This window comes from Dermacentor silvarum, chromosome 1 (genome assembly GCF_013339745.2).
Source record: "Dermacentor silvarum isolate Dsil-2018 chromosome 1, BIME_Dsil_1.4, whole genome shotgun sequence".
NCBI classification, from domain to species: Eukaryota; Metazoa; Arthropoda; class Arachnida; order Ixodida; family Ixodidae; genus Dermacentor; species Dermacentor silvarum.
Window position 1 is genome coordinate 153,071,954 of NC_051154.1, and position 18,323 is coordinate 153,090,276.

Genomic DNA, 18,323 nt, shown 5'->3' on the forward strand with positions numbered 1-18,323 from the left:
GCATATTCAGGTTGCCACGTGCTCCGCAAGTGCATTGGAAACGACATTGTTTCTTCACTTCTGATTCATTTCTAATTCATCTCTTTGACATAGATTTCTTGCTTCAAGCGCTTTCAGAAAGACTGCTTTCGTTTATGTAAAGCTAGTCGTGATTTGCGCAGGCTGTTCTGTATACAATGCTTTAAACATACCTTCTGCATCTTCACATCTGCCTGTTCATGCTGCAACTAGTGGGCCGAAACGTGGGGCATTGACTTCATAGGGTTTCGGAACAATTGCGATGACCTTGCTCACTCAAGGGACATAGGCGAGGGTCGTGCGATCTCGAGGGCGCGTGGCCGGCAATGTGGCAGGCCTCAACGATATTTCATGGAACGAATGAAAATTTCCGGTTATGCTCACTCGGACGTAATCTGTGCAAGTCATTGTGAGAAATCTGGTCGCCAGGATTAAAGCAAAAATCTTACAGCGATCCCTGCAAATTTGCTCTAATCAGGACGCTCAGGGCAGAGGCGTATCAGGGGCTGACCGGGCTTCCGCCCCCCCCTCCAACATTTCCCCCCCCTTTTTTTTGTATGGCCGGCCCCCTAGAACATCGTTCAGGTTGGCCAGTGAGAGCTCGCTTGGCCGAGCGTCCTTGAGTCAAGTTGCCATTCAATAGGTCCCCAAGGAGGAGGCCTTGCCACGTGTTCTAAACACCTATGACGCGCGGCGCATATATGTTCCTGCCTGCACGTTGCATCATGAACTGGTACATGTGAAGGACACGATGTAGAATTGTTTTTCGGCGCAAACTGCTACTACGTTTAAATCAACAAAAGATGCAATTTCGAAAAAGGGCTTGCAGAATGTGTATGATGTGAAAACGAAAAATGTCGCTTGAGACGTACTTTAGGAGGACGTGGCAGCCTCCAACCATGGCACTGGCCTTCTTGGACAAAGCTGTCGTTATCGCCAAGAATCCGGATTTCACGGTAGTATCTCGGGGGCTTGCTACCGAGGCTACAGATAAGTCGGAATCGCAGCGATGGCATTATTGCATCTGCATACGGAAGATGCCTAGGTTGGATTTCTAACAGTTACTGCTTGCAAACAAGGCTGTAGTATAAATGAGTGGGAACTTTCATCAGTCATATGCAATAAAATCTTTTTAAAGCGAAGTTAAAGGGGGAGCCAAAATTACGTCGTTATATTCATTACTGCCTTTCACTGCAATATGTGCGCGATGTCGCGCACAAATTTGAACTTGTATAGAAGAAGACGGCTTTTCGGCCAGCAGAAGTACTACATGGCCACGTGCTCGCTGAACTTCTAATAAAACAGCAAGAGAAACTTCGGCGTCCTTAACACACCACTTCTGAGCATCTGACACGATTGCCTTTACGATAGCTGCCTTCTGTTTCAATGTGATGATCTTTCGTTACCGCTTTTAGTTGGGTCGTCTCTAGCATCGCGAAACCGGTGAAACGGTGACGCGGTTGAATAGGTTGCACGCTGCGAACCCAACAATGTTCGTCGTGTGCGAGCAGCACCTGGTACACACAGGGAGACGTGGCCTCTGAAATTGCACCGGCGCAATCTCCGAGGCCACGCCTATAGCTGCACTAACTAGCCTGCGCGGTGCCGCAATGAGAGAAATTGCGATGGCGATCTAGAATCTGCTTACGCGCAACTAGGCGTAGTGGTAACAAGGACCAGTGTTCGACGGTGGATTCAACGCAAATACCTAAAAGTTTTAAACATCGGCACCGAATCTGTGATCTACCCTGCGGAAAGCAGAAGCGAGCCTGCGAGGGTCGAGCATTTCTTGTTCCGGAGAAAACTCAAGTTTGGTGTATCTATTTTACTTCGTTGAAACGAGGTTATAAAAACATGGATATCTTCGGAGATCTCAGCGGAAATGCCATTTTGTTGTATAGAATAATTTGTGATATCAAGTTTCGTTATAACGAAGTTTCACTGTAACATATTTTATAATCTTTTGTCTTACCTTCTAATTGCAGGTGCCAAATCTGAGGTCAAGCATCATTGGAACATGCTGAATTTTCTGCGGGTGCATCAGCCTGTGGAACTGTCTAAGCCAGCTCCCTGAATCGTGAAGTGACCAATTTGTGATAGCAGACAGCCACAATGCAAAACTCTAGGAGGTGCATTAGAAACATTTTGCTTATGTAGTGGCGTGGTACTGATTTATTAAACATTTTTTGAAACCTTTGGCTACTTTAGCGCTTAATTTGTGTGAATAATCATGCTTTATTATGTTAAGCGTACGTGGCTTTCACACGTGTTTATCGCTTTTGTGGCTTTGCCAATATTTCACTGATGCTATGGTGGGTTGTAAGAAATGGGCCATAGGGTTTGGTGCTGTCGGTAAAGCCAAGCTTTTTTTCAATATTGCGGGGAATAGGAGCATCCTCATTGATTTCTCTATTTAGCAGATAAAAGGGAGACACTCAATTCCTTTATAATTAACTTTATAATGAAAGGTGTATTGTGTATCTAAATTCGTGAACGTGCCAAACATCCATGCAAGGAAACTTCTGTTATGGAGTTGCTGGAGTCTTTGATATTATTCCATCTGCAAAGCTACATCAGTATTGGCAAGGTAATTAAAATGATATTGGGTCTTCATGGACGTAATGGGCAGTGTATGCTGTTTCTAGCCAGATCACTGAAGCTAAGCAACATTTCGTTGGATAGTTGACATCGGAAGGAGACAGACCATCTGGATTGCAATGTGACCTAATTTTAGGTTCTGGAGACTATTTAAAATGTCATATTTGTGCCAGTGCTTCCCCTAGCTGACAATAGATTAGGTGTTGAGCTAAAGTTTAGAGAGGTCAAGTCTGTTGTACTTTATATAGTATATATATATATATATATATATATATATATATATATAGTATATATTCATGGTCAGCATGTTTATTGCTTATTTGTTTCTTCACTTTTTTTCCTCAAAGTGAAGACTTGGTAACTTTATGGAATACATTGTGTTGAAATAACCTACGTCGTGTTCAGATTTCACATCCTCTGCACTTTAGACAAAGTACATTTTCACTGTCACTATCTTCTGTAAATACCGTAAATACTGTAAAACAATATTTAGGGCTGAATTAGCTAAATACGAGCGACTAGAAAAGGCCATGCCTTAGTTGACCAGTAGATGTTTAAATCATTTAAAAACGTTTTTAAGACATCCTCAAAAAGGCCAGCAGAACGTTTTGTAGCCCTTTTCAAAACGTTGCCAAGGTGTCTTGCAAGACGTCTTCTAGCCGTCATTGAGACATCTACAAGATGCCTTGTAAAACGTCTGATATCCCAAATTTGGTGGTGCATTAGACGGTCTTAGAGACGGCTACAAGACGTTCTACGACGTCCGACAAAATCTTGGTAAGATGTCTTGAAGTATTTAATATCTTGCCAAAACGGCCTGAAGACGTCTTGCAAACGTTTAAAATAGTTTTCAAGACGTCTGGCTTATCTTGTCAAGACGTCTTCAAGACGGTTTCTAGACCAATGTGTGTTCAGTCTCTCGAAACACAAAACGTCTTGAAAACTTATCCGAACGGCTACAAACGGCTATAGACGTCTTAGTCTACGCGAAGACGTTAAACAGATAGTGTTGGAAACATTATGTAGAGGAAGTACGGTTAATCAAATATGCTATTGTGTTTCAGCTGTGGTAACAGCCCACCTCTGCCGTCACCGGAGTATACTTTGATGAACGCCTTGAGAGCGTATAACTCAAGAACTTTTTTCGATGTTTTTGTCGGAAAATGTGCGACATGCTTGGGCGTGCGCGTGAAAGCGAAAAAGATTTAAAATGCGCGTGCCCGACGCGCAGCGTTACATTCCGTGCGACTTTAGCAAGGCTTATGCAATCCGTTAACGTCACATCATATAGCATTTCGCTGCTATCCCCCTTTGGGTGAACAAGCAGAAAAAGCCTGCGGGGTCATTTGATTCCTTTCCGATTTTTTTCACTCGATGAGTCTGTCACGACAAAGTTTAGAAAAAAAGAAAACGGCCGGGCGCACACGTGCGCGCCCGTTCAGCGTCCTTATTAGAGCCGTGCCTTCCTTTCCCTTTGCGTGAACAAGCGGTGAAGAAGCCGGAATTGCGATATCACCAACAGATCTGGCCGCGCGCAGTCGCAAACGTGCGCTCCGTTTGAGCGAACTGCTATCTGCTCTTGGACCACGTGTCTTGGACCGCACCAGGGGGGCGCGCTGCATGAAGTTTCCGCAAGCGATTCAAAGGGGCCGTGCTCATGCTTGCAAGCGTTCGCTCGCCAGTGCTCATGCTTCTCTTCCCAAGTCTTTTGCTCACGTTCAAGCCTTGACCAGTGCCTGCAGATGCGGTGCAGTTCCTTATGGCACGTACACACTAGCGGCAAAACGCGCGCGGCGCGCCGCCGGCGGCAAAACGCAGCAGCGGCAGGGCGGCCACACAACCGGCGGCGCGCCGCTGCGGCAATCACGTGACAAACTAGACTCCTCTCCCCTTCTCGAACTATCCGGGAGCTCACGCGTGCAGATGACAGTGCGAAACGAGAAACAAGCGGTCGGGCGGGTCCGCATGGCACCAGTTTCCCGCGCGCACGTCACGGAAGCGGGCCGCTCTCATTGGTCTCCTTCATCCGCGGCACGCGGCAAACCGCAAAAAATCGGTCCAGGAGCGATCCCTGCCGCGGCAACAAAAACCCGTATCGCGGCTTTATAACGACATTATAAAACGACATTATAACGACATTATAAAACGAGGGATGAATACGTCTTAAAAACGTTTTCATAAGACTAGCCGTATCTGTTCAATTACCTAGCGTACCGGGTTTTTGACAGCGCCGTTTTTGGCGGGAGAATTCGTCATTTATCCAACCTTACGCAAGGTGGCGATACCGTCGTCACACCGGTCACATGAACATGGTGTACAGGGTCGTCCACTCTTAGTACGAACATGGCGCCGCGTGGCCGCGCTCCGCGGAGCGCCAGCGCACATGGCGCGGCCGCGCATCGAAGCTAAGCGACGCAAGCGCACAAGGGCTTGGAGGCGGGTCTTCGTGTCGTCTGCTAAAGCGCGCGAGCGAGCCGTGTTTGTGCCGCCTGTTGTCTGCTAAAGCACGGCGCGCTCGCGCACTTTAGCAGACGACACGAAACACCGCCTCCAAGCCCCTGTGCGCCTGCGCCGCTTAGCTTCGATGCGCGGCCACGCCATGTGCGCTGGCGCTCCGCGGAGCGTGGCCACGCGGCGCCGTGTTCGTACTAAGAGTGGACGACCCTGTACATGTCCAAGCTTGTGGCCGCGGCTGCCGGCTTCCGCGTGAAACCGGCCTGTGCATAGTTCCGCAATTGCGCTTGGTTTGGGCTGTCGTGTGGTTCTGCCTGTTTTCGGTTGTGGTGTCCTTTGTTATTGTGATGAGTGAAAGAAAACGATGACGAGGTGTGCGTGGGTTCTTTCGCGATTTGACCCCGTAGTAACACCGATTTTCAGCACCTTAGGTTTCCTTGGCACAGCAGATGGTGTTCAACAAGAAAATTTGAGGTGTCGTTTACTAGAATGCGTTGCCGAATACCAAGGCTTAATTTCTATACCCATAGGTCTGGTTTGGCGCCTTCCCCTCAATGCTTTTATTGCAATGAACCCGAAACTATGGATCATTTCTTTATAGAGTGTCGTAGATTCACCATGCATAGAAAACGACTTTTAGAAGGTCCCCTTCGCCAACTTGGATTGAACATTACGTTACCTATCATTCTATCTCTGGGGGCGTCGGCACTAGGACACTGTAATAGGAACGTATGTGATGCCATATTTAATTTTGCAATAGAAACAAAGAGACTGCCATGCTAATTTTTTTTAAGACAACAAAAATATTTGCTTCAAATTTTAAGATGCTATAGCATGAAAATTAATATTAACGATTATAATTCATTGATTATCTCTTCTAGTTCGTTGCTTCTAGAAAAGTAAGGAGAGCACGATGAGCTTGATCACGTCGAGACGCACAACCACTGGGATATAAACATTCATCTAGAGTCGTACACCGCAGGCCAAGGAGATGATAGTCCCTCACCAGCGATATGCGTTGCGCACTGAAAGCGGGACATTCCAATATCAGGTGCTGAAGTGTCTCGCAGCCACCAGACGAGCTTTTCGAATACGTCTTTAAGACATGTTATAGATCGTCTCAGAAAAGTAATTAAGCCGGACATTAGTCGATATATACGACGTTTTACTGACGAAGTTGTCTCACTGATGTCTTCTTTAAACTGTTTTTATCGTCTTGGATAAACGCTGCGAAAACGTTATGTATCTCTTTTGTGCTACCTGGGACGTCCTTTGGTATACAAGTATGCTAACTAATACTGATACCATAGAGCAGTGGCACAATGAGTTTTCCAACTTGCTGTGTATAATTTTCTTTTGTGTATACTCTTTGCAATGTACTTCATTTATATGATAAATGTGGCTTCCTTCTGTATTTGTGTGAAATCATCTGGCATCTATAGGTGCAATAAACATTGAATAAAGAATGAAACAATTACTGTTGTCATAAAAATGCGCTTTCCATAGTACAAGCACACCAGCAACACAATGGATCCACAAGTACAAATGAATGCTGACATTTTTTCCCTTGCCGCTATGCATTCAATTTTCATGCTGTTTCACTAGCAATTTCACACTATCAGTGGAAGAAGGGTCCTCCTGGCAGTGTTTGACTGTACGACATAATTCTGCTGTGGAACTATACTCGCATTCGAAAACATCCGCATAAACTCTAGATGATGCACAAATTCTGTTCATTTGTTTTATTATATAATGAAAATGGACCCCCAGGCGCCTCTCAACAGCTTCGTGGCACCACATGAAATTACAAAATAGTGCACGTTAAGTCTGAATAAACGACAACGACTTCGGCATTTAGAATGCAGGCTAATGTTATTTTAGCCTTTTACTAAAAGAAAATGGACAAAAAAATGTGTCCCTCAAAGCATCTCATTTCTTCCTAGGCGCAAGACAGCAGGACAAAAATTAGCAAGATAATACGCACCGCAGTGTTAGGTGTACAACAGCTGATGTGACGAAACTTAAGGAGTAGGTGGGAAAAATAGACCACACTCAGGCGTTCTGGACGGGTTTCGAGGCGAGAGCGCTGGCAACTCCACTAACCGAGGTGATAAGTGCAAGTGACGCCTTGAAAAATTTCTGTCTGCATGAGTCAGGTGCCGCAGTCTCGCGCCACGTTTCAAGGCATCGCATTTGAAGCGAAGAACGACGCGCGCAGTAGCAGAAAACCACCCGTATACGTTCCTCCAAGCCTGTGATGGCAGGTACCACTAAAAGTTACCACATACCAAACAATCATAAATGGTCCGGCAACCTTGTGGGCCTATCCTACTCAAAAGGCACCGCGCACAAGGCCCCAGAGAGAGGGAGAGGCGGCTTCAGAGGAGGTTGGCTTGCCGAGGCTAGCGGGTTCATGTGACGCTCCCTCCTAGTTTTTTAAAGACGATAGTCATTCTTGGGCTACCTAAACGCGAAAAACTTGGTCTATCTATCTGTCTGTCTGTCTGTCACTCGATTCAACCGCTCGGTCAAAACCAAGCGAGCTACTAGCACTGGTGGCACGGGGTCATACACGTCAACATTATACAGCGCAATGGAAACCTCACGCCTCTTTGAGGCAAAATATATGTACATAACCATGATCCGTAGCGTTCATTTAAGTAGGAATACACATTGGACTGGTTTTTACGTTAGTTAATGAAAAATCAATGCGTTAAAAATGGCGTTGAAGAGACGCTACGCGTTAAAAGCAAGCCGACTTAAGCCACGGCTCTGTAGCTGGCTTTAAGCCAACAGTAAAAGCCAACAGTAAAGCCAACAGTAAAAAAAAAAAGGTCCCAACAAACGGCGCGAGAGCAGGGCGAACACAGGAAATTTTAATTTGAATTCAGCAAAACCTCCATTGCATCGATCATGGGAGGAGTGAGAGGGGAGGGGAAGAGCGTGAGGAGTGGGAGGGTGGAGAGGAGAGGGTGTTACATATATCAGGAGCGGCAGAAGACTTATCTGCTTGCTTTGCTGCAAATGACATCTTTCGACGTCATTTGCAGCGAAGCAAGCAGATATGCGGCCAATTTTTTTTCGTTTCTCCATGTGTGTCCCTTCCAGACGAGCGGAGTCGGCGCTCCTGTCTTACTCCGTGTACCAGACATATTCGCGAAAGCGGACGGCCAATGACAACGCTTATGAACACTTTGTCACTTTGTGATTTCGCCCTATAGACACCAAGACAACACCGAGCAAGCATGCATATGGCAGTGGACAGAAGGATTATATTCGTCATTTTCTGCTTTTAACTCTGCCATTTTAGACACCCTCATACGGAATCGAGCAGTACTGGGGGCGAGGACATGCCGTGGCGCCGCCATGCGGAATCATCCGTGTGACGTGCGAAGTTGGATTACTCCGCCAGCCCTCTCCTGCTCAGCCCGCGGCCGCTTTCGTGTCTTTTCTTTTATTACGATAGCAAATATATGGACACTCCAAGCGCATTTCTGCCGTCGCGGTGAGGTTCCGTATAAAGTCCAACGGCGATAAAATCGTCGCCGCGCGCCGTACGTTGTGTGTGCGAATGAACGCGTACGAGGGTGAGCCGGCAATCGCGGCTCAATGTAGCGCACGCGCGGGAGGAAGGCAGGCCGGAAGCGCGCGGTCTTCTTTGGCTTGCGAGGCGCGGGTCCGAGGCGACGGAGAGGGATTGGGGTGTGTTCTGCTCCGTTGTCTGCTGCTCAAAGCGCGGCCGCGCGGTCGCCGTATCTTGAAAGCGATCTGCGATGGGGACGAAGTGCATGCGCCGAGTGCCGTCAGCTTCGTATGCGCTGTGCTTTCGACGTTTAGTTCGCGTTGAAGCGAGACGAGAGATATCACGAAGGTCAATCTGTCCACTGCTGCTGGCGCGCTTTTCCACTCCGGCGTTTTCACAGCGACTTTCCCGGCCATCGAGCGAGATGTGTTCATGTTTATCTGTGCGCGCGAGACACCGTGTTTGTCTATTTAGTTAGCAAGCGAATGTTTACAACTTCATACGGCGCATTAAACTACTATCCTTGCTTCGTATAGCTGCAGTGTTCTAGAAGCTTTTCTAGTGGGCTCACTGGCCCATCCTTCCTATGCTAGCCACTGACGCGGCCGCTGTCGCAAGCCAATGCACCCGCTAGAAGCGCTGCAGCAGCTTCCTCAGCGCAGCAGGAGCAGCGTGCCAAAGGGATAAGTTAAAAAAATTATATTTCGGTCTTTGTTTTGTAGGAGTGTTAGGTTAGCAGAGCAATCTTAATAACATATTTTTCGTGCTTTTCAGTTTATTGGTCTTTTCGCTAAGATATAAATAAGTAACGAATATTACAAGTACAAGTGGCTAATACGCTGCAGTGCTAAACATTATTGCCTACATAATATCACCTGCATTGCTACATCATAACAATAATAATTATTTATTGCTCAACCTTCGTCATCAAAGCGCATTGATACAATGACATCGGCTCGTGTTACATGGATGGAAAAGGTTTACCCACAGAACAAAACCGAAGATAGGTGATTGTAACACATTCGCTATTAAAGCGAGGATTCCCGGCCTGCGCCTAGAAGTCAACAGCAAGGGTGCGCGATCGCCTCCTGCCCATTGCCTGTATCAGTGGGAAAACCAAATAATAATTGTCACCCACTCACGCGTGCATGGCAGCCCAGTTCAAAGCAAATTCAAGAACTGAAAAAGATTACCAGGTGTCCTTAGCTATCGCGTAAGAGACGCGAATGCGAGTCTTGTAAAATCTACTGTAATTCACCTTATTCGACCTTAATCCACTCTAATCCTCCTACACACATATTAATAGACCTTAATCCACCTCAATTCATTCTAATCCTTCTTAATACACCTTAATCGACCTTAATCCTTCTTAATACACCTTAATCGACCGTAATCGGCCTTATTCGACCTGAATCCACGCTAATCATCCTTAATACACTTTAATCGACCTTAACCCATTTTAATCCTCCTTCATGGCCGTTAATCGACGTTAATCCACCCTAATCCTCCTTATTACATTTTGATCCACCCTAAACCACCCTAATGCAACTTAATCCTCCTTAATCGACCCTAGCCCTCCTTATTTAACCTTAATCCACATTATTCGACATTAAACCACCTTAATCCAATCATTAATCAGTCATGAATTTACTTTGCTAATAATTAATTATCTATTATACACGGCTGGACATGATTTCGCTCGCTTCTGGCCTTCATTAGGTCACGTTACTTTCTGTACCTCAAACGCTCACCTTGAAACATATCCAACTAAGGGTCTCACCCGACAAGGAACAATACTGTTCCTTGTCGGAACAAAGTTCTTTCGGCCAATGTTGTGCAGCCACTGCTTCTTGCGCAAGCCATCACGCTTTCCTTGGGGTATCATCAAAACTGCATAACCATCATCACGCTTCTTGCTGCAGCATCACGGCATAGCGCTAGCAGACAGTGCACGAAACAGCGGGCTATTTTAGCGTGCGACGTTCTCTTACGCCGAGCCAACCGAGCTAAGGCGCAAAATTGCGCGAACGAAAAAGCAAAACACAAGCAAAACGCAAGCTCCGCTCGTTTCCAAGGGCAACGGCAGGGAGACCAATCATCGAGCAGGAAAACGGCCGCAAGACCGTCTGCCGTGGAGGGGACTCGCGAGGGGCGAGGAGGAGGTGAGGAGGCCGCGCGCCGGCGGCAGAGTACAAGAGTGGCGGTACTTTAGAATTATCAAGGAGCTTTAAGCCGGACTCGACCGCAGAGCCGTTAGTTCTCGCGACCACCGCGGGAGCTGCGAAACTGAGTTGGTTCTGATAACGGTTGCCATCAAACTCGCTGTAAAAATTTAATGTTGTACCAGTTAGTTTTTTAACAAAACGCTCTTTTATGGATGAAGCACAGAAATAACTGAAACGCCCATGTATTTCGTCCAACACTTTGGGAAATAACATCTAGAAACTGGTGTCATCCTGGAGATTCCTCTCAAGTGGATACATTTTGCAAACTCACCGGCTACAATTCGTAAATTGCAATATGGGCTGTAATGTAATTAATTGAGAAGCTATCTAGCGATTTTTTCTTAATTAGTGGAATATGTGTTTCGATTTCTCGCCCTAGTAATGCCCGCTTCTTCGACTAATCCAGCTCAAGGACAAGAATTACGCAATCTGCGACAGGTGATTAAAAAAATTAAAAATGTACTACTTTTTGAAAACATACACATGTATACCTAACGACGTCGTGATCTACTTGGACGAAAATCGTGACGAACGAACTCGATCGGCCTATTTTTTATCTCACTACTTTTCGCTGTAAACGGCTTTTGCATTCGGCCTGCTACTAGAATGCGACCGTCGTGATCAGATTGTGCTCAGTAGCGGAACGACACAGCAGCGAGTTTCATGCTTTCTTTAGCGCAATTAGTGTGATGGACGACTGACAGGTAATTTGATAGACGTTTAGATTAAAGCGCTAACCAGACGTACGCACAGGGAGAAAAATGAAGACGGGCCCGCGAGCCATTGTGTATAGATTGAGATACTGGAAACTTGAAGGGTGACCCCTTTTGATCAAGGGCCAGTGTATAGAGGCGTTGTTGAAATGGACACACAGCTTGACATCGCCTTTCCCAACCACCGAGTCGAGTGCGCTGATATCTGGCAGGGACACACTTGGGTGCCTCTGCACGTCTCTCCTCCGGGCCGCGTAGGCAGACTAGAGTGGGAAAAATTTTATTTTACGAACTCGTTCGGTTCCAGAAGCTTTTTGTCCAGAAATAATAGTCACTTATCCCACAATCAGACGTGAGCTGATGCCGACGCCAGCGCGTACGTGTGGTTAGCGCTTAAGGACAGAAAGTTGGATGATTTGGTACGCCTTAATTTTCTGGCAAAGAAAAACGCGAGCGAAGCCCGACTACGACAAAGGCGAACGAAGGATTTTGTTTTGCGCCTTCCTAGTAGTAGGAGACATTCTGGGAGAGGAAAATGGATATTACCAGTGAATACGTTGCACCTACTTAGCGTTTCTTTTTCTCTTGAAAAAAAAAAAAAGCTTCATTAATGCAAACTCAAGGTTGAAGTTAATCATTTCAGCACATGCGTGGCATGAGCACTTGTCTTAACCTGCTGGCCGGCGTCCTTGAATAAGCATCGTTTTCTTTAAGTATGAAAAAAGTCGCAGTTTCACCCGAAAGGCATATCATTGATAGCGACAGCAAAATATGACTATTACACAAAGTAAAGCTCGTATAGTTAGTTATACGGGCCGTGTAAATTGCATTAAACATTCGCATAATTAAATAATAATGCTATAACGCGCCCAAAGACACAGATGAACAGAGTTCACTCGATGATCGCGAGAACTCGCCGTCACACGCTGGCGTGATGGGGAGGGCATGCAGCTGGGAGCTTGCGTGCTTGTCCCAAAGCAAACGTTCCGTGCTGCCGCTCCCTTCACCCTTTCGACTGTACCGTGTCTCCAAAACTCGGCAGATTACGTTATCTCCAATACTGGGAGACAGCGAGCATGCAGCCATCAGCCTTCTTAGGCACGCCCTTGCATGCTCGCCTTTCGCCCTGGCACCCGCAGCAGATCATGTGACCTCAGGCACACGGATGAGAGCTTCTTCATCGCATTTGCCTGACCCAAAAAGTCCCCAGAGAGAAATGTGGGGACTTCTTTTGCTTGGAAATCTTGCCTCTGTTGCGCCTCAAAATGTGGCTTCGCGTTAATACAAAAGAGGACGACGCGCTTTGCTTCGTCGGCGGCCTGAACTTCCGTCTAAGCGGGATCATAGTGCCCGATACATAGTCTGTAATGGCGAAGCGTCCGTTTTTTGTCGTCAGTGGTTGGCCCGTGCAGCGCCTCCTATAATTTTTCAATGCGAGTGCAATCGCTCGCTCCGCAATGGGAGCCGTTGGTGCGCCTTAGTTCAGTTTTGTCGCGATGTGACGCTACCCAGAGGGTACGACTGCTTGAGTCACGCGTGCGTTTGAGCCACTTAGCGCGCGCCGCTGCCGTTCTGGAATTGCTAGTCATAGAGTTAATATAACAAGCTAGTAGGTACAGCGGAGACTTCCGCTTAACACGTGTTGCCATGGCAATCGTGGAGCTCCTAGGTAACTAGGGACATAATCGCTTAGGGACTTTTTAGGCACTGGTCTCCGCTGAGCGTGGCTCTCTTATCTCCGGGACCGGCCGCAGCGACCTTGCCGAGCGCAGCTCCTACGTGCGAGCGAATCGTTTAGGGCGCGTTGAATGTCTGGCGGTGTCTGGCCACGCTTTATTATTGTAGCGTTTGTTCTAGTGACGGAAATCCTTGCAGTAGTGGTGGTGTGGCATTACGGTGTTTGATCTCGGTGAACTGTGGTGGTGTAAACAAGCGGATACTGCTCGCGTTTGCACCCCGGTGCTGCGGCGGAAGCCGCAGTGCCGGGCGCCGACGCGAAGCGGCGGCCGTTGGAGTGTTGCAGAGCGCAGCGTAGCAACACCCGAAATAAAAAAAATACTGCTCCAGTCAGGTAGACTGCTCCCTCCCTGATAGTGAGATTATATTTGGATCATCAAAACAGTGATGCGTTTATTTAGGAATATCATCGTTTCTCTCTCGCACCCTGTAAATCCGCTTGTTTACACCACCAGAGTTCACCGAGATAAAAAGCCGTCATGCCACACCACCACTACTGCAAGGATTTCAGCCACTAGAACAAACACTACAGTAATAAAGCGCGGCCGGCGTGGCCCAGACACCGCCCGACATTCAACGCGCCCTAAACGATTCGCTCCCTACGCACGTAGGAGCTGCGCTCGGCAAGGTCGCTGCGCGCGGTCCCGGAGATAGAGAGCCACGCTCAGTAACTATCCGCCGCCGCGCCAGACCAGTGCCTCAAAAGTCCCTAAGCGATTATGTCCCTAAGCGCCTAGGAGCTCCACGATTGCAATGACAACACGTGTTAAGGGAAGTCACGTGACCCGCAGTGCCACGCCCCCGCTGTATCTACTAGCAATTGGAAAGTCGCGTTCCGGAGGGGATGCGGTAGACGCTTCATGCGTCTGTCAGGATTATTTCCTCCTACTTCCGTCGTGAGGCGCCACCCAGAGGGTACTCTCCCCCACGACCGTAAAGCAGGTGCGAACGCTAGCCGACGGTGGAGAGTCGGAAAGGGCAATCGGAGAGGGTGGTAAACCGTTGGATCCGCCGCATCTGGCTGGCATTGAAAAAAATAGAGGAGGCGCTGGCCCGTGTCACTGGGGCGCACGTAACATTAGGTTTGCCGCTTCGCAGTGCGTGTTCGGCACTCTGCCAGTGCCATGGTCGTAGGCGATGGGAGTACGTTCCACAGGGGCACGCTCTGCGTATGCGCGAGCCAGCCTTGAACAAGAAGTTCAGAGCAACATGCAAATGATTAGTATTGCGATAGCAATTGTATGGACACTCTAAGTGGATTTCTGCCGTCGCCGTCGCCGTGAGGTTCCGTATAAAGTCCAAGGGCGATAAAATCTTCGCCGCGAGCCGTATGCTGTATGTGCGAAGAACGCACATACAGCGCGCGAGGGACGCGCGCTTTCCCGGCGAGCGAACGCGCGGCGAAAAGAAAACGCGACGTCTCCGTCGCGCGAAAGCCAGTGGGGGGATGGAAGCGAGGAGGGGCGGCGCCGTTGTGCTCCGGAACCAACTGCGCATTTAGCGACCCGGGGCAAGGGAATCTGGCGATTCAATCTCGCGCGCGAAAGGAGGAAAGTGGGAAGGCAGCGCGGGAGGGAAGTTGTGCGGCTTCTACTCTGCCAGCAACTGTGCACTTGTACTGCTTGTACTTTGCGCTGCTACGAGTGGTCACGCCCACCGTATCTTGAAAGCGATCTGCACACAGCTCCTACCTTTGCATGTGATGTGCTTTCGCCGCTCAGTTTCCGTTGAAGCGATAGACAGCACGAACCTTCGCTCGCTTTTACCGCCGCGCTTGCTCACGCCAGCGTTTTGGCAGCGGTAGTTTGTGGTCATCGAATGTGATCTATTCATGTTTGCTTGTGCGCGCTGACACCATGCTTGTTAATTCAGCTATAAGCGAATGTGTCCAAGTTTATATAGCCGATAAACCTACCATCCTTAATACGTATAGCTCTCTACTAATTTGCTATCGCAGTTGATGCTTCGCCGTTAGGGCGAAACTGCCACTTTTTTACAATAAAACGAATTCGCAGTAAGAACGTGCCATTATGCAGTGGTCTGCGGCCGCTAAAGCGGCATCTTCCTAACCACCCCCTCCCCCGCGCTTCGCGCCCGGTTGCTTCGCTCCCCTTGGCAGGTACCCTCCGTGTCGGGCTTGGTGGTGAACCATTGATGAAGAACAACTACTGCAGAAGTCAACGGGACAAATAATAGAAAAATGCAAAAAATGCAAAAAAATCAGAGCTCTTCTACTACTGTGAAGATGGAAGAAAGCGAAGCTGTGAGTATGGTGTGTCTGCTGTAGTGAATATTACTATAGTGAATTTATATATTATCATTATTGATTATATTGAGCGTCTTCGGCGTCTTCGTCAAAGAGCAAGGACACTGGCGTCTTGTTTTTGCCCGGCGCGATGGCCAAGTAGTGCGTTTGCTGCGCCAAATCCGCCCCATCGTCATAGACTAGCGTATGAGCCACAGCGTTCATAGCCACGGCACACTGCACGGCAGCGTCAGGATCCTGTGAGATCTCTCCCGCTCCTGCTCTCGGCGACTCATACCCACATATCCAACGCGGGTATGAGCCACACGTGATTTCTTTCTTTCTTGTCCCTGGCTCATACCCGCATATCCAATGCGGGTATGACACGTGATTTTATTATCGTTAATTGTGACGTAGCTGACGAGCATGGGATGTTATTGATGTCATGAACTATCAGTCATGTTAGTGATCCGTTTTGACACCTGTGCTAAGGCACCACTGGTGGGAAACCGTCACGCACATGGAGCCGAAATGCTGATGGTGATAGTTTTTTTCTACACACGGACACAATCTTGGGGGAACTAGCCCTTAACAAATTCGCTGTAAAGAAATGTCGCAGTTTCGCCCGAAAGGCGAAGCGTCATTTGCGATAGCAAATTAGTGGAGCGCTATTCGGAGTAGGGATAGTAGTTTTATCGGCTGCATAAACTTGGACACATTCGCTTACTAACCGAATTAACAAGCGTGGTGTCAGCGCGCACAAGCAAACATGAACAGATCACACTCAATGACCGCAGACAACCCCTGTCAAAACGCTGGCAGCAAGCGCAGCCGCCGCAGCGAACGAAGGTTTGTGCGGTCTATCACTTCAACGGAAATTGAGCGGCGAATGCACAGCGCATACAAAGGTCATAGCCGTGTGGAGATCGCTTGAGGCGGTGTGGGCAACCGCCGCAGCCGGGCAAAGTACAACCGCAGTTGTTGGCAGAGTAGAAGCTGCCCCCCTCCCTCCCGCGCTGCCTTCCCGCTTTCCTCCTTTCGCGTGGGAGAGTTTCCCTTGCGCCCGGTTGCAAGATACGCACTTGGTGCCGCAGCACAGCGTCGCCCCACCTCCCTCCCTCCCATAGCCCCACGGCCTTTCGCGCGACGGAAGTCGCGTTCGCTTTCCGCCGTGCGTTCGCTCTCCGTGATAGCACGCGTCCCCCGCGGACTTTCACTCGCGCATACGGCGCGCGGCGACGATTTTATCGCAGTTGGACTTTATACGGAACCTCACGGTGACGGCGACGGCAGAAATCCGCTTGAAGTGTCCATATAATTGCTATCGCAATAAAACCTATCGAGGTGACCGCTACGCCACGAAATACGGACGGAGAGCAGGCTTATTCCGGAGTACTTATGCGCTGTCGAGGAGTGCAGCTCAGCTAGGGGACAGACGGAGCAAAGCGCGTTCTCCTCTGTAGTACTGTAGTACCTAGGGAAACGCAGATTCCGAGTAGCGAAAGTCCCCAGATATCTCTCTCACAACTCACGCATGCGCACGACGCTCGGGCAAATAAAAAAAAATTGTCGCAGTTTCACCCGAAAGGCGAAGCATCAATTGCGATAGCAAATTAGTAGAGAGCTATACGGAGTAAGGGTAGTAGTTTTATCAGCTGTATAAACTTGGTCATGCAGCAGCACCAGCAACGCGCAGAACTGTTGTCGACGCCGTCGGCGTCTTGACCACGTTCGCACCGAACGCGCGCGGCGTTGGTGACTGTTGCCGGTGGCTCTGGGGGCGGCTCGCAGGTTTTCGACGAGATCAGAATCAGCATCCGCCGCAGATCACGTGACCTTCAACACATGACGCGATGGCCAAACGGGCTCGACAGGCTGGGCCGCGCGGGCCGCGCCTCGCGCTTGGGACAGCACGGCAGCGACGACGGCGACGGCGAAATCATGCCTCGAGTGTCCATGTAATTGCTATTGCAATAAATCCTTATCTGACCATTTTACAAAATCACAGATATCCCAAACTTCATCCTATCTGGCTTGGGGCTTTTTTTTCTTCTTTTTTTTACCAGGCATGCCCAACACTGACAAAGGTCAGAACAGTATATGGTACCTCAATAGCATACTTCTGTTAAGCTGCCCTGCGGTTGTAAGAGAGAATATGACTGTGTGGCAGCACGCGGGCAACCCATGTTCTTGCCTTGACCACGTCTCCGTCGAGATCTGCCGTCGTGTGGTGCGTCGTGTGTAGGGCCAGGTCAACCAGTGCCGCCATGGACTCCTGACTGGAAGCTGCGGGCACCATAAAGAGAAGGTTGGCCCGCAGCACAGTCGATCTCCAGGCCGAGTGCTGGGGCGTCGCAGCCGTGTCGAACAGGATAAGGACAAGACGCACCGTGTCGATCGCGGCTAGCGCCTCGACGACTGTTGCTGTGACCGAGTCGCTGTGCAGCAGCGCGATCACCGTCGTAGCCTCGTTTTGCGCCACCTGTGTGTCAACGACGGAATATTTCAGTCATCTCGTTTGACATCGACGGCCACCAAACAAGCGTACACACTGGGCACATAGTATAACGCACTAGTTGCTTGTCAGTCCCTGGCTGCCCAACACACAAGAAACGCCCCAAAGCGAGAGAGGTTGGTTTGTTGCAGATAAGTTTCAAATGAATGTATATAGTATGTTAACTCATTTCAAGCATCTGAGGCGAAGGGACGGGGGGAGGGGGGCAGCTGTCGATGTAAGCAGGAGGAATCATTGCAATCAATGACAGCTACATTGTGCAGCAATCACGTTTTGTTTTAAGAAAGTTCGCAGT

The 18,323-nt window shown here is 48.7% G+C and overlaps 1 protein-coding gene across 3 annotated transcripts in view; it reads right to left on the minus strand.

Moving 5' to 3' along the window:
• The window catches only part of LOC119436248 (uncharacterized), a 172,652-nt gene that overhangs the window by 115,284 nt on the left and 39,045 nt on the right, over positions 1-18,323 (minus strand). For all 3 annotated transcript variants that reach the window (XM_037703041.2, XM_037703039.2, XM_037703042.2), the window contains one exon: positions 17,708-17,995. In XM_037703041.2, the coding sequence (XP_037558969.1) occupies positions 17,708-17,995 (288 nt within the window). The remainder of the gene's footprint in view (positions 1-17,707; positions 17,996-18,323) is intronic.